We start from the raw sequence: 22,016 nt of genomic DNA, 5'->3' as shown, positions 1-22,016 counted from the left end.
ACAAACCAAAAAAAAAGTAAGATTAATTAAAATGAGGAACACAGAATAAATGGATTTGCTGAATTTTAACCATATGCCAGCTAATCAGCTTTATTAAAGTATTATGTAGATACCATTATAATTCACAATATTTTAGAAGCAGAAGGTTGAATAACTTGCCCAAGACATTAAGCTGTTAATGGGTAAAATACAGTCTCACACTTTTCTAAATATGGTTCTCTGTCCAACTGAATGAAATCAGATTCAATACACAGATTCTCAGAGTTCACCCATAACCCAGGGGTACTCCAAACTGGCTCCACTTTAGAAACACTTAAGGAACTTTAAGATTACCAGGCATGGTGGCTCACACCTTTAATCCCAGCACTTTTGGAGGCCGAGGCAGGCGGATCACCTGAGCTCAGGAGTTTGAGACCAGCCGGATCAACATGGTGAAACCCCTTCTCTACTAAAAATACAAAATTAGCTGGGTGTGATGGTGCATGCCTGTAATCCCAGCTACTTGGGAGGCTGAGGCAGGAGAACGGCTTGAACTCTGGAGGCGGAGGTTGTGGTGAGCTGAGATCGCACCATTTCACTCCAGCCTGGGCAACAAGAGCAAAACTCTGTCTCAAAAAAGTAAAACAAAAAAGGAAAAAAAAATCTAAGATCAAACTACACCCAAGATCATTTATTTAATTAGAATCCTTGGGTGGGAGATCAGAGCATGAATAGTTTTAACCTCCTCACTAATCTAGTGAATCACAATCTCTTGGCAGTAGAACCCTGGGATAAGTAATTTAAACAAGATTCCCAGATCATTCTAATAAACATTAGCAGTTTAAGGACTGCATAAATTAATAAGAACAGAAAAATGAATTAAGATTGACCTTAAGTTGTAGCCGAATAGGGAAGTCTTTTGGCCCCAGTGCTGTTGACAAAGTTAGGAAAACATCATCATCCTCAACAATAACTAACATATACCAATGGCTTAAATATACTCCAGGCATTTCGCTTAACACTTACACATATGATGCTATTTTATTTTCATACCTCGATATGGTAGATGCTGTTATCTATTTATATAAAAGTTTATTCAATTATCCTAATGATACCCTAATTCTCTTGGACACTGTGCATACTATCTTGCATATCTGCATAATCATTGCATCTTCTGAGTTACTGACATTATGGAACAGTGAGATATGCTGTGGTTATGATGGCCCCAGGAGACTTCTTGATTTTGCTGTTATTACTTGAAGCTTGGTATGTTTTTTCTGTTCCAAAAAAAAGCCGCCAAAGTAATCTGGATTCTCGCTTGGTGTAAGTTTTAGGGCATCACTGTTTCAGAACTGCTGATAAAGAGAAAGCCATCTTTATCTACTCTTCAGATGCTTACTACCATTTGACATCACAGTATGTTATCAAAGACTTCCTTAACAGCCACTGGACCATCACAGCATTTGGCGTGATGGCTAATTCTTTTCATTTACTGGTTATCAATGCACATGGTATAACCATTTGCATCTGGGCCACCAATACATTCACAGGAAAAAGGAAGCTCACTGACAGCAATCCACAACTTCATGACACCGACCTAACCTTGGGTATTTGTCCAATCAATGGCTCATTGTAGGTTATATTTTTATAGCTCACAGTACTAATCTGCAAGGCCAATAGATACCTAAAGGCTATGAATCTCTTCCCAAACTGAGTATATTGTCGAGGAACTCTGTCTGAAGATCCAGCAACAGCATCATACAAGATATCAAAGCCATTCAGAACATAGAGACTTCTTCAACTGCCTTAAAGTCCAATTCTGGCAACTTTTTCCAGTAGTGTTGATGCTGAGGCATCCATACCTTGGTAAATAAATTCATTTTGAGGAGACACACCAACACTTCAAGGGCTTCAAGAAGGACATTAATAACTTAGATTAGGAAGACTATTCCTGTGTAGCTGGGTGGAATGTCTCCTTCCATGTTATATCAAAATATGCCTGGGTTTCTTGATTGCACTGCTCCATCCAGTATCAGGGACTCACATGGCTCCTTCTCTGCTCGTGATTGGTACCATCTCACCAGTGTGATAGCACTCAGCTGTGTCTTGGTTGGTGGGTTCCCCTATTATCTAATTTCACAGATAAAAAAAATAGGCTCAGATAGGTTAGGTAACTTGCTAACTTCTCATAGCAAGTAAGTGGTAGAGCCCAATTTCGAAACAAGGTTTGTTTGACTCTAAAACCTATGTTCTTAACTACTCTGCTCTCCTGGTGGGAAAGACCCCTGGAAAAAACAATGAACTCTAATAATATGCTATTTAAAAGCCATGAGGAAATCTACATAACTACTCCAGGAAAAAGCAAAAATCAGAAGTTAAAGAAAAGGAGATCCATCAAAATTGGAAATACAGATAAGGTAATTATCAGTTACTGGATGACATCTCCAAGATGTAAAGCCACATAATGTAAGATGCTACACATTTAGTGAAGAAAGACATATGACTCAAAACTGCATCTCACCTGTAAAAGGATCTGTTGTGGGTAGTGTATTAGAAGATCCTGAGGAGCCCGGTACATAACGACCACCACCTGTCAAGGCAAAACGAAGAAAAAGCAAAGTTCTGATTTTTACAAACAGCACAATGCTTATATTAGAAGAACCTACATCTGGAGAAAAACAGAAGAGCAAAACTTTCACATGACAGAAATATCAGAAACTACAGTTAGAAGTCTTATTATAGCTGGGAAAAAACTGAAATTTTAATGATTTTCCAAGTTTTGTTTTCTTAACTTTAATGCTTTATTGTATCTTAGACCCAGCACTTAAATATTAAAACTGAATTCAAATATCAAAAGAGAATTGCAGGTCATATCTGCCCTAAATATATATACATACAATCAATTCCTGTCCCTGTTCCTATACGAATTCACTAGAATTCCTGCAGTTCTTGTTGCTATCAAAACCACAGGCACTAAATGTTAATCTTTTAGAACTCTAGGTTCATTAATTCATGTGTCAAACAATGGACTCAGTACTGGGGATCTAGCAGGGAACAAAATTGCTTATATTCACTGAACCTTACAACCTACTGGAGAAGAGAATTAGAAAGGGGATGGAAACTACAAAGGAAAAAGATTTCCATTTATACATTTACGAATGTCTGGTATATGTGCTTATGTTTTGTTACTACCTCTAGGGAAATAATCAGGTTGTCCACACACACAAAAAAATTTCTAAGATGCTTATAGAGCCTTGGGGCCAGGCACAATGGCTCACACCTGTAATCCCAGAACTTTGGGGGGCTGAGGCAGGTGGATCACGAGGTCAGGAGTTCAAGACCAGCCTAGCCAAGATGGTGAAACTCTGTCTCTACTAAAAATACAAAAAAAATTAGCTGGTGTGGTAGCAGGCACCTGTAATCCCAGCTACTTAGGAGGCTGAGGCAGAGAATTGCTTTAACCTGGGAGGTAGAGGCTGCAGTGAGCCAAGATAGCTCCACTGCACTCCAGCCTGGGTGACAGAGCGAGACTCCATCTCAAAAAGATAGACAGACAGACAGATAGATAAAAGTAAGAGTCTCGGAAGGGCAAAACAAGCCAAGTAGTTCTGAGGTTTCCAGACAAAGTCAGCTAGTTTAATTCCTTTCCTGTATCCCACACCCAAAATAACATACACAGTACAACAATATGTGTTCACTCTTTTGAACGGTAGTCGGAAATTTCAACAACAAAAATCTCCAGATACTAAGCACTTCTTTTTTTCTTTTTTCAAGTGCAAGTATTTGGAGGATTAGATCATCTTTAAGTCAATAGTGAGTTACTTTGATACTTCTATTTAAATCAACATGCAGGTAACATTAACTTTATTATATGAATGAACAATGAAATTCTGAAGTAGAAGGAGAGGAGATAATTTGGGAATGTGGAGTGCCTGTCAGGGAAGAAAAGGTGGATCTACATAAGGATTTGAGACAGGAATATATATGAGGTTCTTGTAAAACAAGGAAGATCACTAGCACATGAAAAACGTGCATGAGAAATGACGAGAGGAAACATTAATGGTAAAGTGCCTATATAAAACTATTAGTTAGAGGAGGCATTTTCTTCCTCCTATACCACATACCAGTCTCCAGAACTCAAGTTAATGTTACTAGGATAAGAATCCACTTCCTAGGAGCCAGAATTTGGACTAGTACCACCAGGATTATAACTTACAGACTGGTATGAGCACCTAACTGCATTTATAACATCTGAGATATTGCATACAATGTTACAAACAACTAACTTAAAATGAATGTGTAGAATACACACCACATATAAACTAAAACTACCCACAGGGTTCACTCTTAGATCTGAGGCACAACTAACCAATGTAGCCTTATCTGAAAAAAGAATTATTTACTAAATTTTGCCAAAATATATATTTTTAAAAGAAACACTATATAAAAGAACTTAGAAGTTTATTTTTGTTTCAAATAAGTGACATTTCATTATTTAGTTTATATTATAGTATGATTGTATTTCTGAAAGACGATTTATGATTATTTCTGTAAAATACAGATTTACGACATAATTTGAGGCTTAAACATATGAATATGAAGTAAAACCCTGCTGTAATGTTTGTCTTTACTGAAAAAGCTAATCACAAGTGTTTGAAAACATCAAAAAAATAAATCAACATGGATGGAACTACATAAGACTTAATATAAACACTAACTTACCCGTAAATGGATCTGAAAAGTTGGGATTCCCAGGTCCCAACATTTGACCTTTTGTGTTATCAATAATAAATTTAGCCACTTGATCCAGAAACATGGGATTCAAATCATTCTTCTGTAAGAAGTTGTAGGCAGTTAACCAGGGATCATCACTAGTATTATATGGCAATTTATATGATGGTCCACCTTCATTAACATCAATTGAGAAAACATAATCAAATTCCTAAAGTAGGAATATAAAAAGGAGATACATGTTTATTAATTTATCTGTTCATATATATTAATGACATATACAACACAGATGTGTTCTTTATTTTAACAAAATTAGAGTACTTAAACTTTCTCTAAAGTGCAGTGGTAAAATCTTCCTTTTTGGCAGATAAAGATTAATCGCCCCCATATGCATGTGATGCAAAATTGGTATTTCATTAGGGGATGGGGGTGAGGATGAAGGATGGATTACAACTACATATTAATTCTAGGACCAAAGGAGGGTTTCCAACTGGTTGATATCAAGGCCAAAATTATCAGCTGTTACTGTGCCCTACTCACCAAAACATGCTGGCATTTTAAGCACTGCCCTGCAGGGTCCCTCATGTCTTGTCAAAATAAATATAGCCAGGCATAAGGCATTAGATGAAAGGTGGCACAGAAGCTCCCAATCCAAAATGGCTGGGAACAGCTTTTTAAAGGAACTACTAAGCGACAGACACTTGCTAATTTGTCCATCAAATGCAGCTCTCTCTACATGGGAAGAGACTTCTAAAATACCTATTTCATGACAGGGAAAAATGTAATGTATTTTTAAATGTCAAAACAAAGAAATTTTATCACTATGGGGCAAAGCAAACCTTTCATTTGCCTAATCATTTAAGATAATGGTAATTAGAAAGAAGTCGACATACTTTCCCTTCATATAAAACTTTTCCAGATGTTTGCTGATTAGCACCAGATGAGCCAACAACATCACCAATTTTTATCCACCTCCCTTCACTAACACTCCACTGATAGGCTTCGACTTTCTCCCCATCTCTGATTAGACGAGTCTGTCCTTCTCTAGTACCTTAAAATAAAAATTTTAAGAATCAAAGGTAGAATGGCAGTGTAAAATTGAAAAACATTTAGATAGAAATTTCTTAACATTAAAATTTACACATAAGAGAATATGGATTTTGTTTTAAAAGAAAATTGTACTAAATAAAAGATTTAAAAATGTAATTTTACTAGAAAGTGGCCAAAAGAAAGTGACAGTTAAAATGAAATATTATTAATCAAGGGAAGGTTGACAAAACATGACTCTACTAGGAAAGAACTGGCCCATCAAAAATAAAACAATATTAGTGAATATATCCTCCTAACACATTTCATTTTGGTAAATGGCTCTACATTAATCCAGTGGCTCAAGCCAAAAAATAGAAAAGTCTGATACCTCTTTCTCTTAACCCCACAGCACCTTCACCTACTTCTCGGCACCCCCTACAGCTACTTCTATCAGCTCATTCTTTTAAATGTATCTAGAAAACTATGTCTTCTTAACATCTCCATCATCATCCCTTGGTCCAAGCCACCATCATTTCTCAATTGGATTGATTCAATGGCCTCTTACCTGTGCTCTTGGCCCCCGACAGTGTATATTCCACCCAGCAACCTCAGATTTTTTCAAAGGTTTAAGTAGGTACTGACACTTTTCTGCTTGAAGCCCATCGATGCTTCTCATCTCACTTGGTAAAAGCCTAAACCCTCAAGAAGTGTACAAGACCACATATAAATTGCCCCCACTATCCTATATGATCTTACTTTCTACTATTCCCTTCATCTTACTTTCTACTGTCCCCTCATCTCCCAACTTCAGCCACAGAGCCTTTGCACTGACTTTTTATCCTGTCTATGATACTCTTCACACAGATATTGGCAGTATTTGCTCCTCTGCCTCTTTAAGGACTTTACACAAATGTCACGTTTTCAACAAGGCCTTTCGTGGCGAAAGCAGCTATCCGTCCTTCAACGAATCATGCTCTTCTTCTATTGGATACAGCTGTAGTTGTCTAGCCAGAGACTATATTATCTAGCCCCCTTGCATCAGGCAGTTGCATGATGTCACATTACTGAGTAATGGTCAGTGTAATCTGGATGGGTGTGATATATGCCAGTTCTGGCCTAGTCCATCATACTTTAATCTCCCTACTTACCCCATCTTAATCTGTCACAATTTGTTATTTTGGTTGACTACATAAAGAATATCCAGTCTAACACATGTAGGCAGTTGAAAAGAGAAGACAAGTCTTTTCAGAAAATATGGATAGGCCAGAAATACTAGTTTTTTTAAAGGTTATATAGTATACAATCTGAAACCACATTAATGAATTTCTCATGCCCTATTATACTAAAATCTACTACTGATCTATCTTACACTTTGAACGGATTTCTTACCCATGTCTGAGTTGGTATCAGATACTGGTCATATGGAAAATAATGGTTTAATGACTTAAGCAGATCTTCTGCTTATTTATACATTTTATTATTGAATATTTAAAAATGCATTTGTTAATATTACCACTGGTATCAATACAACTGGGAAGCTACTAAGATCCTGGTGGAGATACTTTTTCCTAAATTTCAATTTTCACTCAAAAGCTTGAATTTTATTTTGGCAACATATATTATCTGTTATTTTCCTTAAAGGAACATACTCAATTTGTTCATTTTCAAAAAATAGCACTCCCTGAAAAAACTGGTAGTTTAGGCTGTAACTCAAAAGACTGTAAACATGCTTTTCTTCAAGACACCACAGTATTTTGATTTACTTTATGTCTATTTTCTGTTTTCTCACCCAGAATATTTAAAAAGATGTGTCAAATTGTAATAAAATTGATAATTCTTAATATTAATGCCTCATCAAGGACATGTTTAATGGTAAATGGTTTTTTCAAAAAAACTACAACTGCATGCAAGTGAAGAACACAGTAACTTACCAGAATGGTTTAGTGCCCCTGCCTTGATTTACATACGAAGGAACCAGTGGTCTTACCCACCAATGTTTTTGTACCATAAGTGTAAATGTTAGCACAATGTGCAAACGTTAACACAATGTAAAAAAGTCAAATATCTAGTATTATAAAAATTAGTTTTGACCTCATGGACATGCTGATAGGATCTCAGAATCCCCAGAGGTCCATGAATCAAGCTTTGAGAAGCACTGGTATAATACTGCAGTCAAGGGATATATCCAACACAAGATTTCATTTGAGATGACTACTGTCCTCTGATTTCAAACTCAAATCATTCCCAATTCATTACACAGATAATGCCTGATTTAAACTCTTTTTTTCTTTTGTTTGTTTGAGACAGAGTCATACTCTGTAACCCAGGCTGGAGTGCAACGGTGTGGTCTCAGCTCACTGCAGCCTCCACATTCTGGGCTCGAACCTGGGCTCAAACCATCTTCCCACCTCAGTCTCCTAAATAGCTGGGACTACAGGTGCATGCCATCACACCTGGCTAATTTTGTATTTAAACTCATTTTAACATTCAGTTTGCACAACCCCGCTCCAGGAATCCAGTCAACCAAAAAGCATTAAATGAGTGCCTTCTGAGTGCCTACTGTAAATGATCTAAGTGCTGGTAGATTTATTTTTTAATTCCTGTTTATCAGAAGCTTAATTCAAAGTCTACTGTGAGACAGAGGCAAGAATATGGTTTCTCATAGTGATTATGTATAATAGTAAAAATTCTCAAAAATCAGTATCAAGCAGTAAGAGTAACACTAAAACAAGAGCAAAACATTTATCTTCTTTTCATTATTCCAAAAGGCAAATATGGTAGAATTTTTTCTATTAGGTACAATAAAATACTTACCAGGTTCATTAAGATGTTCCCTCCCAGGAAGCTGCTCAGCATTGATGTCCCCTAAATCACCAGTTTTAGAATCAATGGTTGCCTGAGAGAGCTCTTTTTCAAAAGCCTTGATTTCTTCAGCACTTGCTGTTCGATCTTCTGATTCTGTAAACACTCTAATAATGCCATCACTGTAAGGAAAAACAACCTGATTTTAAAAGTCATTGCCATAATACATTAACATTATCACATGTGAATGATCCACAGTTAAAATAATCTCTATCAATGAGTATGCGAAATATTAGCATGTATTAATTGCTGATTACAGCACTGTGCTGACTTTAGCACATACTACTCTCTATTACGCCAACTATTTAACAGAGAAGTTATTGACAAAGAACAGAGAAATATATATTTAAAGTCAGTATTTTATAGTTATTACCATATAGAGAAGGGTACTGAACTGGTTTAGTTTATAAAGGACTCAAATACCCAATATAAGGCTTAAGAATAGCAGGTGTTCAGTAGAAAAATGTGGTCTTCCTTTACTGTACCAGTAACTAGCAATGTAACTTCAGTCAAGGAAAAAAAAAATGGCCTCATGTTTGGATTTGATGGCAGCCCTTAACCTCTTTTCTCAGAAAAATTACTTCATATCCATGATTTATTAATTCTAAATGCTTAGATTAGGAGAAACAAATTAGACACTTTCAACTGTATTTTCTGTGACAGGAGAAACAAATTAGACACTTCCATCTGTATTTTCTGAGACAGGAGAGACAAACTAGACACTTCCAACTGTATTAATCCTGGCCCATTCTACAGGAAACCTGTTTCTAACTTAATCATCCAAAACATCTATACCACTTTATTAGTTTTTCTTCAACTTCAAATACGCTGGGGGGTGGGGAGCAAAAAACTAACCCTACAAATCAAGCCCCGCCCCAGCCAAAAAATAAAACACCTACTTTATTAGACCCTCTATCCCTTATACCTGTCACCTTCTTTTTCTTCTTCCTTTTTTTTTTTTTTTGAGACAGGGTCCCATTCTGTCACCTAGGCTGGAGTGCAGGGACGGCAACCACAGCTTACTGCAACCTCAAATTCCTGCGTCCAATCAATCCTCGAGGACCACCTCGGCCTCCTGAGCAGCTGGGACTACAGATGTGCACCACTATGCCCAGCTAATTAAATAATTTTTTTTTTTTTGTAGAGACAGCGGTTCGCTAGCTCACCCAGGTTAGTCTCGAGCTCCTGAGCTCAAGTGATCCTCCCACCTGGACCTTACAAAGTGCTGGGATTATAAGTGTGAGTCACAGCACCTGTCCTTATTGCTTTCAATGCTAGAGTAGCATTATAGAGTAATCTATGATCCTTCATCCATCTCCTCTAACTTGCCTTTTTTCTATGATATTCTATTCCAAATGTGATTGAGGCCAAAAGAGTAATTAATAACATCTATCAAACCAAATCCAAATGCTTTTCAAACTTTCCATTCCTTGACTCCTCAAATACTTTTGATACTGATGACAATCTCCCTCCAAAATCTCTTTTTCTGTCTCCCTAAAATTTCAACATTTGAATTCCTTTGTTCTGTTTAATCTACTAGCTTCTTTTTGTCTACTGATGGTATATCGTAAAACTCAGTTCTTAGTCTTAGTCTTCTGTTCCCCCCCTGTATTTCTTCCCTCAGAGAATGGTGTTCTGTGGTTTGCCTTTGGAAGTTTTGCGACATCTTTTTCTCAGCCTCAGTTCTTATACTAGGCTCCAGTTTAAATGACCATGATCCACTAGCATGAGTGTGGCTCACCACCACTGTAGACCTCAGGAAGTCTAAAGCCACAATCATCACCTTCTCCACCTAAGCAATTCTCCCACTTCTCCATTTTTATTAATGGGGACTTCCAATCACCAACAGTTTGACGCTTTATTCTTTTCTTTCATCCTTTTTCTGATTGTTTTCCTTCCGGATTATCTCATTTATTTATCTCCTACCCATTAGCACTGTGGGGCCAATGTCTTATAACTTCACACTCCTACTGTACTTGCTTTCTAATTTATTTTCCTGTCCATTGTCACCAGCAGTTAAATCCAATCTACATATTTAATAATTCATCAGTTCTGCTTTAATTCTATTTCCTGCTCAAAAACCACAACGCTCTAACCCTAAGCACTGAATCTAAAAAATGCCAGGCATGAAAGCACTAAAGATTCTCCAGAGTTAAGCCCCATTGTACCTATTATCCACTACCATTCTACCTATTTTTTTTTTCTTTAAGACGGAGTCTCTCTCCATCACCAGACTGGAGTACAGTGACGTAATCTTGGCTCACTGCAACCTCCACCTCCAGGGATTAAGTGACTCTCCTGCCTCAGCCTCTTCATAGCTGGTATTACAGGCACATGCCATCACGCCCAGCTAATTTTAGTGGGTTTTTTTTGTTTTTTTTTTTAGTAGAAACGGGGTTTCACCATGTTAGCCAGGCTGGTAGTGAACTCCTGACCTCTGGTGATCCACCCACCTCAGCCTTCCTAAGTGCTGGGATTACAGGCGTGAACCACTGCGCCAGGCCCACCACTGTAGCTGTCATCCCAGCATTAGGATGACATTTTCCTTCACTTCTATGCACGCTGCATTCATTCTCAGGAAGGAAACTTACACTGTTAGCTTTGACAAAAATTCACGTATGTTTTCTTACTTATAATCTTTCAAAATCCAATTTGAATTTCTTCTTCTACAGAAAGTTTTCCCACACCAATCTCTACCTTCTCTAACTTCTTTTGTAGTCACTACCTTGACTGCACAAGTTGCAGTGCAATACCGGTATAACATGCATCACTTAGTGTGAAAGCTGTAATATCTACCACTGTTTTGTTTAGTATTTGAAGTGTCCATATAGTCTCCCCAAGTCACCTGAAATTCCTTATGGCTTATCTCTGTACACTCTAGTGCCTACTGAAGGCCTAGACACCTAACATTTAATGACTGACTAAAAAGACCCCTAACATTTAATGACTGACTAGAATATAAATACCTCGCACCAACCACAATGTCACCATTGTCGAGCACACAGCAGCACCATATAGACTGAGCTGGAAGTCGGATAGTTTGAGCACATTCCCCATGTTTCCAGATTCTCAGAGATCTGTCCTCTGCTGTTGTCACAAAATCTAAAATTAATGAATACAGGAAGTATTAGTTTGATTACATAAAATTAAGTATATTTATACATACCATCTTTCTAGATAAACTGACTTTTTAAAACCCAAAGTGTTTTAAAATTAGTTTTAAATTTCATGTTTGTCACAACATATACAACTTGAAAATCACTTTTTATTCATGTCACATCTTACAAAGTCTTTCTTCAGATACTCAAGAACTTTTTACAACACAACAATCTAATCTGAATTAATACAAAGATGGCCATACAGGCCAGGCACAGTGGCTCACACCCATAATCCCAGCACTTTGGGAGGCCAAGGCAGGTGGATCACGAGGTCAGGGGTTCAAGACCAACCTGGCCAAGATGGTGAAACCCATCTCCATAAAAAAATAAAATAAAATAAAAAGATGGCCATACAGTGTTCTCCTTTGTAAACAGGAGAAAGATACTTACAAAATAAATTTATTAAATTACTCAAGCCACAGACAGTAAATTGATTTAAGTAATCAGCCCTCCTCCCTCTATCTCACAAGTGGGATGGAATAATGCTCAATATAAAACATTAAATACATAGCATAAAATAATCTTACCTCTACAATTTGGAAAAACAGATATACTATAAATATAATTTGTATGTCCATAATATACTTCAAGACACTCGCCAGTGATTTGCCACCTTCTAACACTAGCATCATTTGCACAGGAAAGAAATTCTGTTTCACTCAAAATTGCCAAACCTCTTACACAGTCTTCGTGTCCTACGTTAAAAAAACAATAATGCAAATCATTAAAATAGATAATCTGGTTGATGGCTCCATATATTTTGCTAACATTACAATCCATATCGGAGAGTAGCAAAAATTAATTTTCAAGTTAGAGAAATCTTCTTTTTTTTCTATTGAAAGCCTGGTAACCAAAATTTGTATTTAAAGTTTATCAATATTTTTTTTAATACCAGTCTTGGAAAGTTACTTTATATTCATCATATCTTCTCCAAAAACCTCCATAAATAGTATTTTTGCCCCAACAATTCATTTTCACCCCATAATTCATTTTCAGTTTTTCTTCCCCAATAACAAGAGTAATTCACAAAAAACAAATATTCAGATATAATGGAAATATACAACAAAGAGTAGCCCATAAATTTAAGAACAAAACATTCTCTGAAGCTTGTGATGGAGATTAGAAGTCAGATTTCCCAGGCCGGGCGCGGTGGCTCAAGCCTGTAATCCCAGCACTTTGGGAGGCCGAGGCGGGTGGATCACGAGGTCAAGAGATCGAGACCATCCTGGTCAACATGGTGAAACCCCGTCTCTACTAAAACTACAAAAAATTAGCTGGGCATGGTGGCGCGTGCCTGTAATCCCAGCGACTCAGGAGGCTGAGGCAGGAGAATTGCCTGAACCCAGGAGGCGGAGGTTGCGGTGAGACGAGATCGCGACCATCCTGGTCAACATGGTGAAACCCCGTCTCTACTAAAACTACAAAAAATTAGCTGGGCATGGTGGCGCGTGCCTGTAATCCCAGCGACTCAGGAGGCTGAGGCAGGAGAATTGCCTGAACCCAGGAGGCAGAGGTTGCGGTGAGCCGAGATCGCGACCATCCTGGCCAACCTGGGTAAAGAGCAAAACTCCGTCTCAAAAAAAAAAAAAAAAAAAAAAAAAGAAGTCAGATTTCCCATGTTCAGTATTTGTTGACTTAGGTTAGCTATCATAGATAAATAATCACTTCATACATATTATACAGTATATATGGAAGCAGAAACAGAAGGATGCTTAGTCATCATCCATTTTCCATCCAAAGATACTTTTTTTGTTGTTCTTTCCTTTTTTGTTTTGTTTTTGAGATGGAGTCTCATTTTGTCACCCAGGCTAGAGTGCAATGGCATGATCTCTGCTCACTGCAGCCTCTGCCTCCAAGGTTCAAGACATTCTCGTGCCTCAGCCTCCCAAATAGCTGAGATTACAGGCGTGTGTCACCACATCTGGCTAATTCCTTTGTATTTTTAAAAGAGATAGGGTTTCACCATGTTGGCCAGGCTGGTCTCGAACTCTTGGCCCCAAGTGATCCACCCGCCTCAGTCTCCCAAACGACTGGGATTACAGGTGTGAGTCACCACGCCCGGCCAAAAGATACTTTTATCTGTATAAAGGGACTTCCTGCATATTATCCTGGGTAGCTACCAACTTTTAAGGAGAAAATTCAAAAAGAGAGGGAAAACAACAACAATTAAAATTCACAGTAAAAATTTAAGTACCCTACAAATAAATCAGTGATATTACTTTTAGACAGCATATGCATCAGTATAGGCATTATTTAACAGCTGGGGTTTAAAGAGAATACTCCCATAAACCAGAACATAAACAAAGCCTGAAATTCGTTATAAACAATGCACTTCAATATAAAGGCAGTAATAATACTTTTTTCCATATATGAAGATAACACTGCTGACTGACCATCAGTAAAGCTTATGATTAGAAGTTTCAGGCTATTAAAATGACAACCAGTATTAAAATGACAACCAAAAATTGCATACATATATAGAGAAGCACATACACATATTACAGCTTATCAGACAGCTATTTATCAGGCTACACCTGGCTGTTTTATGAGCGGTCTCATTATATCTTTTTAAAAGGTATTAGATACTAACTCATCAGAAATAATAGCTTAAATATACTAATGTTTTTCAAATATTTTCATGCTTTTAAACTTCTGAGAAAAGAAAATCTGAGCAAATAAAAAGCGAGGATATTATAAAACTTGTCTACTCTGATCTTACCTGAAAAAGTCCTCTCGCATCTTCCAGCCTTCCACAGTTTAATAGTCTTGTCAGCTGATCCAGTCAACATTAAGCCCTGTTCAGGTAAGATCTTTACCGCCCACACTGCAGCTGTATGGCCCTGTGAGTAAAACGGGTATCAATTTAAGTTGCCACAGAATCATTAAATTTAATTATTCTTTAGAATATTTACACAGAACCACTGTACCTGTAAGGTCATCATGCACTTGTCATTCAGCCAGACTTTAGCAGTGGTGTCCCATGAACCACTAAGTAATGTCCCAAATTTTCCAGATGATAGACTACAAACTAAGGAAAAAACATCATTAGGCAACACATTTTCATATAGAAAAAAGCTCAAAAATGAAAGTTACCAAAGCTTTCCAATTTTAAAAAACACTTTCAAGTGGCTAACTAAGGCTTAATTCAGCAGCGACACATAAGAGTACAGTAGTCAAGAGCAGACTCTGGTGCCAGATTGCCTGGGCGCAAGGCCTACCTGTGCCACTTACAAGCCACATAACTGCAGAGATATTACTCAAACTCAGAGTCCTTGTCTGTAAAATGAGGGAGCAGAACTTAAGTGAGCTACACAATCCTTCCAGCTTTAACAAATCATAAAAGGGAGGTAACGTAAATGATTTTGAAACACTATTTATATAAATATTTAAGGTTGCATTCATTAAAATGACCAAAAAACCTGTAGCCAAGCTCAATGTCCAACAGTAATGATATGGTTAATTAAATGTCTTACCTTCTTAATGTAGAATTATGCAGGCTAAAAATTACAAATATGAAAAATTATGCCAGGCACAATGGCTCAAACCTGTAATCCCAGCACTTTGGGGGACCAAGGCAGGCAGATTGCTGAGCTCAGGAGTTCGAGACCAGCCTGGACAATGTCGCGAGACCTTGTCTCTACTAAAAATATAAAAAAATAAGCCACGCCAGTGCCTGTAGTCCCAGCACTTTGGGAGGCCGAAGTGGGTAGATCACAGGGTCAGAAGTTCGAGATCAGCCTGGCCAATATGGTGAAACTCTGTCTTTATTAAAAACACAAAAATTAGCCAGGCATGGTGATGGACATCTGTAGTCCCAGCTACTTGGGAAGCTGAGGCAGGAGAATGGCATGAACCCAGGTGGTGTAGGTTGCCGTGAGCCAAGATCGCACCACTGCACTATAGCCTGGGCAACAGAGCGAGACTCCATCTCAAACGAACAAACAAAAAGCAGCTGGGCATGGTGGTATGCGCCTCTGGTCCCAGCTACTTGGAAGGCTGAGGTGGGAGGATTGCTTAAGCACATGGTGCAGAAGTTGCAGTGAGCTGTGATCACATACCACTGTACTTCAGCCTGGGTAACACAGCAAAATCCTCTCTTTAAAAAAAAAAGAAAGAGGCTGGGCATGGTGGCTTACCCCTGTAATCCCAGCACTTTGGGAGCCCGAGGCGGGCGGATCACAAGGTCAAGAGATCGGGACCAACCTGGCCAACATGGTGAAACCCCATCTCTACTAAAAATACAAAAATTAGCTGGGCGTGGTGGCGTGCGCCTGTAGTCCCAGCTACTCAGGAGGCTGAGGCAGGAGAATTGCCTGAACCCAGGAGGTGGAGGTTGCAGTGAGCTGAAATTGCACCACTGCACTCGAGCCTGGCGCCTGGCGACAGAGCGAGACTGTCTCAAAACAAAACAAAACAAAACAAAAAAAGAAAAGAAAAGAAAAATTAGCCAGGTGGAGTGGTTCATGCCTGTGATCCTAGCATTTTGATTGAGCTCAGGAGTTTGAGACCAGCCTAGGCAATACAGTGAGACCCCGTCTGTAACACACACACAAACTTTTTTTTGAGACTGTCACCTAGGCCAGAGTGCAGTCGTACGATCTTGGCTCACTGCAACCTCCACCTCCTGGGTTCAAGCGATTCTCTTGCCTCAGCCTCCCGAGTAGCTGGGATTACAGGCACCCGCCACTACACCCAGCTAGGTTTTTTTGTTTTTTTTTTTTTTAGTAGAGATGGGATTTTACCATGTTGGCCAGGCTGGTCTCAAACTCCTGACCTTGTGATTTGCCTGCCTCGGCCTCCCAAAGTGTTGGGATTACAGGCATGAGCCACTACGCCCAGCCTTAAAACAAAATTTTAAAATCAGGGATGGTGGCACAAGCCTGTAGTCCCAGTGAAAGGATCACTTGAGCCTGGGAGGTCAAGGCTGCAGTGAGCTATGATAGCACAACTGAATTCTGGTATGGGCACCAAAGTAAGACCCTCTCTCAAAAGAAAAAAGAAAAAATATCTTAGGAAAGAAGAATATACTTGGGGGTCAAAGCACAGCCATAAAGAACAATGGATTGGGAAACCCTCTTCCTTGACCAGAAGGAAGCAATCACAAAAGTCTCTCCACCCTGAGTTGAGATAGCCTCTAATTTAGATTTCCGAATGGCTCTAGATTAAAAACTCTTGTCTTGCAATGCTTCCTCCTCTGAGTGAGAGTGTTTGCTCTGATTATCCTATTCCTTTTCCATAACTATATATTGGGTATGTGTGACAGCTTACTTCTGAGCATCACTTCCCTGATGTTCAGAATACTTAGCATCACTCAGGAGACTTTCGAATTGTTTGATGAGGCTCAATAATTGATGACCAGAAAACATGCTGTGGTAATGCTCCCTCTGTGGACACATGGGAGGATGGTACTTTCTTCCTCCATTTGAAGTTAGGCACAGCCATGATACTTGCATTAGTCAATAGACAAAATGGTAGCTGACATTTTCAGTCAGACACGTTTTTGGTGGTTTTTTTAACTGATTTTTAAAAATCCGCCACTACTGTGACACTCAAGGAAGGCAAATGCTTTTAAAAGCCAGTGCCTTATTAACCATGTTGTCCTTTGACTGCTGCAACTACTATTGAAGTACGTGTGGAGAGAAAGCCCCATCAGCCTGCATTCCTGAGAAAATCAGATGAACAGAGTCCCTTTATTAATTCATGTTGAACATGTAGGGTAACTGAGAAATGCTCATATGTTACATCACTGAGATCTTAATAGTTGAAACTTGGGTGCTCTTTATATTCTTCCACAGACCAGCATAATATAATTGAATAAAATACCATTTCCCAGTAAAAGAAAAAAAATAGGGCTTCTTCGCAAAAGTGTCGGTTTCAGGTACAGAATATACAAATTGAACCTAGAACATTCTGTAGTATTAGAAAGCAAGGAAGACTAGTGAAGGACTTATGAAAAGGTCATAGGAGTCAATTTAAAGAGGTTTCCAATGGTGAGATATGGAGCAATTTGAGAAATGAAAAGATATTCAGAAAACAACTCCTTCTGAAAACTAGTAAATAAGATGGAAGAAGGGTCAAGGCAAGCATTTATTCTGTCTTTTCTATATAAAAGTCCCACATGGTAACCAGAATTAATGTGGAAAGATCTATACAAAAAAGTATTGGTGATCAAATGCAGAAATATTAGAATTACAGTACAATTATTTTGTAAACCTTAATAAAATATTGAATCTAGGCAATGATTATCAGTAGCTGCTAAAAATGACGACTGTGCAAGGCTGATGAGAGGTTTAGAATGAATGAATGATACAATACCTGAACCCACTGATTTTTTTTTTTTTTTTGAGACAGAGTCTCGAAGTGTCACCCAGGCAGGAGTGTAGTGGCGTAATCTCGGCTTACTGCAACCTCTGCCTCCCAGGTTCATGCGATTCTCCTGCCTCCTGAGTAGCTGGGATTACAGGCGCCCGCCACCACACCCAGCTAATTTTTGTATTTTTGGTAGAGATGGGGTTTCACCATCTTGGCTAGGCTGATCTCAAACTCCTGACCTGTGATTCGCCTGCCTCGGCCTCCCAAAGTGCTGGGATTATAGGCCTGAGCCAACACACCCAGCCCCTCTAATCAATCTTAATATCCCAAAAAGATATTGTGTACTTCCTGATGTGATACAACAGAAAATACAGAATACCACCTATACTGTTGCCAAAAACTTGAATCTGAACCTGATAAAGCTTCTAGATCTATCTAACAGCTTACAAGAAATATAGGTGAGTAAAGAACATACATTAAAGGAAACAAGCAAGCTTTAACCAGTAAAATTCAGATTGTGGGAAATTCTATAGCTAAAATAATCTGGTTTCAAACAGGAAGGAAAAAAGAAAGAAACTGACAGATTGAAAGATGTGGGGCTGGCCATGGTAGCTCATGCCTGTAATCCCAGCACTTTGGGAGGCTGAGGCAGGCGGATCACCAGAGGTCAGGAGTTTGAGACCAGCCTGGACATCACGGCGAAACCCTGTCTCTACTAAAAATATAAAAAAATTAGCCAGGCATGGTGATGGGCACCTGTAATCACAGCTACTTGGGAGGCTGAGGCAGGAGAACCTCTTGAACTCGGGAAGCGGAGGCTGCAGTGAGCCAAAATTGTGCCACTGCACTTCAGCCCGGGTGACAGAGCGAGACTCCGTCTCCAAATAATAAAAAAAAAGAAAAATGTGGACCTTATTTGGGTCACAAGGGTCACAATTCAAATAAACTATAAAAAAAGATTAATGAGACAACCGGGTAAATTGGAACATTCTTTGGATAGTTGATAAAAAATTAGTTTTTGTTTTGTTTTAGGTGTGATAATATTGTAGTTATTTTTTAGAAGGAGAGAGAGGAAGAGCTTATCTTTTAGAAAGCCTGGCAAACTAATGCTGGTGAGCCACCTGTATTTATATACTTAACAAACTAAGAATGGTTTTTATGTGTTTAAGTAATTGAGAGAAGAAGAAGCAAAAGACAATCTTCTAATATGTAAAAATTATATGAAATTAGAATTTCAGTGTTCACAAAAACAGACATACTCATTCATTTACTGTCTATGGCTGCTTTGGACTACGGTGACAGAGTTGAGCAGTTATGACAGCAACCATATGACCTAAAAGATTAAAATGTATTTACTATCTGATCCTTTACAGAAAAAATTTGCCAACCCCTATTTTAGAGCCACCAAATGAAGGATGTATTTATAAATGAAATAGTAGAATATCAGAAATTTTAAAATAATGTAGCAGAAGGGGAAGATGAAACAAAAATATGATGTCTCAACTTTTGTATATATTTGATTTCCATAATAAAATATAAAAAATCCTGGCCAGGCGCGGTGGCTCACGCCTGTAATCCCAGCACTTTGGGAGGCTGAGGCGGGTGGATCACAAGGTCAAGAGATCGAGACCATCCTGGTCAACATGGTGAAACCCCGTCTCTACTAAAAATATAAAAAATTAGCTGGGCATGGTGGCGCGTGCCTGTAATCCCAGCTACTCAGGAGGCTGAGGCAGGAGAATTGCCTGAACCCAGGAGGCGGAGGCTGCGATGAGCCGAGATCGCGCCATTGCACTCCAGCCTGGGTAACAAGAGCAAAACTCCGTCTCAAAAAAAAAAAAAATCTTTATCACTCTGTATTGAAGATTTCTCACACAAATACACATACATGCACACAAACATTTTAAAAATTCTTTTTGTTTTTGGTTGGGCATGGTGGCTCATGCCTGTAATCCCAATACTTTGGGAGACTGAGGCAGGCAGATCACCTGAGGTCAGGAGTTCGAGACCAGCCTGGCCAACGTGGTGAAATCCTGTCTCTACACTAAAGACACAAACACAAAAATGAGCTGGGCATGGTGGTGGGCCCCTGTAATCCCAGCTACTCTAGAGGCTGAGGCAGGAGAATTGCTTGAACCCGGGAGGCAGAGGCTGCAGTAAGCTGAGATTGTACCACTACATGCCAGCCTAGCAACACAGTGCGACTCTGTCTCAATAAATAAATAAATAAATAAAAATAAAAAAATTATTTTTGTTTTAAGAGACAGGATCTCACTCTATCCACCCAGGTTGGAGTACAGCGGTATGATCACAGCTCACTGCAGCCTCCAACTCCTGGGCTAAAGCAATCTTCTCACCTCAACCTCCTGAGTAGCTGGGACCACCATATCCACCATGTCCAGCTAATTTTTTAAATTTTTGTAGAGATGGGATATTGCTATGTTGCTCAGGCTGGTCTCAAACCCCTTGCCTCTTGCAATCCTCCCATCTTGGCCTCCCAAAGTATTGGGAATACACGTATGAGCCATGATGCCAGACATATTATACAAATTCTTTAAAGGAATTAAGTTTAAAGCGTTTATGAAACATGTTCCAACTATTTCATTTGTATTTTTAAAAAAGTACACTTACTGCACTGATTAAGCGTGTCATTTTACAATAAAGAACTGTTAAGCCACACAGAAATCCAGAATTGTCACAGAATCGGGAATATATACAAATCACAGAAAATAATATTCAAATGTATTAAATACTTTTCAATAATAATACCAGAGCCCTAAACACATTCCTTCTGGGTCTTTATTAGTTTTTCTGAGTAAATGTATTCATTGTATAAAATAGTTAAAAAACAAAGTCATAAAGTATATTAAAATTATACAGCTTTATTTTTTTTTTAAATTACTGAACATTTTATTTACTTATTATTTTTTTGAGACAGTCTCCACTCTGTCACCCAGGCTGGAGTGCAGTGGCACAATCTCAGCTCATTGTAACCTCTTCCTGCTGGGTTCTGGCAAATCTTGTGCTTCAGTCTCCTGAGTAGCTGGGACTACTGGTTTGTACCACCATATCTGGATAATTTTTGAATTTTTAGTAGAGACAGGGTTTCACCATATTGTCCAGGCTGGTCTCGAACTCCTGGCCTCAAGTGATCTGCTTGCCTCAGCCTCACAAAGTGCTGGGATTACAGGTGTGAGCCATCATTCCCAGCCAATAACTGAACACATTACTTTTTACATAATATAAGTGTATCAACCTTTACTGATGACAACAAATTTCTAACAGAATTTACAGAACTAAGATAACTCAAAAGGGTCTCCAATACCAAGCCACAGCTATAGGTAAAACAAAATCTAATAAAAGCTTGAGAAACTGGGTACGTAAATTTTACTCTCAAAGGGATAAAACTTCTTCAAATAGAAAAATACCAAAGTATTATTATACTCACCAGTATTTTTGTGGCCTTTTAGAATATACAGTGGCATTGGACTGTCCAGTGAGAAAATGCATATATTGTGGTCATTTCCACCAGTGGCAATTAGTCCATGAGGGTAGATGTCACTTGAGGGTATGATGCATACACAAGATACAAAATTGGAATGGCCACTCATACAGTGCATTTCTGTAAAGCCCCTGTTTGGACTGGAAAAACAATATAATTAACAGATATATATTTGTACCCTGACTTAGCCTAGGACATAAACTGTCAAAGCACTCATTTTCATGTAGTTTCTAGACCAAACTTTAGAGTACATACTATCTTAAAAATCCATTATTTTAAATTCAACCTTACATAATTCATATGACCTACTATAGACTCATACGAACTACTATATTAGATTAAGAGAAGTTTGGTTAGTGTTTCATTGGTAAGACTACAAGGACCCATTAACATAGAGAACAAGGGAAAAAGAGAGGGCAACAAATGTCATGACTGGATTTTTC

The 22,016-nt window shown here is 38.5% G+C and overlaps 1 protein-coding gene across 1 annotated transcript in view; it reads right to left on the bottom strand.

Annotated features, from left to right (window-relative positions):
• The window catches only part of PLAA (phospholipase A2 activating protein), a 44,947-nt gene that overhangs the window by 9,854 nt on the left and 13,077 nt on the right, over window positions 1–22,016 (bottom strand). The window contains exons 2-10 of the mRNA XM_032300016.1: window positions 21,520–21,713; window positions 14,687–14,787; window positions 14,479–14,599; window positions 12,287–12,454; window positions 11,568–11,703; window positions 8,554–8,723; window positions 5,604–5,761; window positions 4,702–4,921; window positions 2,501–2,569 (exon numbers count right to left, since the gene is read on the bottom strand). Of these exons, the coding sequence (XP_032155907.1) occupies window positions 2,501–2,569; window positions 4,702–4,921; window positions 5,604–5,761; window positions 8,554–8,723; window positions 11,568–11,703; window positions 12,287–12,454; window positions 14,479–14,599; window positions 14,687–14,787; window positions 21,520–21,713 (1,337 nt within the window). The remainder of the gene's footprint in view (window positions 1–2,500; window positions 2,570–4,701; window positions 4,922–5,603; window positions 5,762–8,553; window positions 8,724–11,567; window positions 11,704–12,286; window positions 12,455–14,478; window positions 14,600–14,686; window positions 14,788–21,519; window positions 21,714–22,016) is intronic.

Source organism: Sapajus apella, unplaced genomic scaffold (assembly GCF_009761245.1).
Source record: "Sapajus apella isolate SASKATOON/1434 unplaced genomic scaffold, GSC_monkey_1.0 scaffold42, whole genome shotgun sequence".
Lineage (NCBI taxonomy): Eukaryota > Metazoa > Chordata > Mammalia > Primates > Cebidae > Sapajus > Sapajus apella.
Note: the sequence above shows the minus strand (reverse complement) of the source record. Positions and strands in the feature narration are given on the sequence as shown.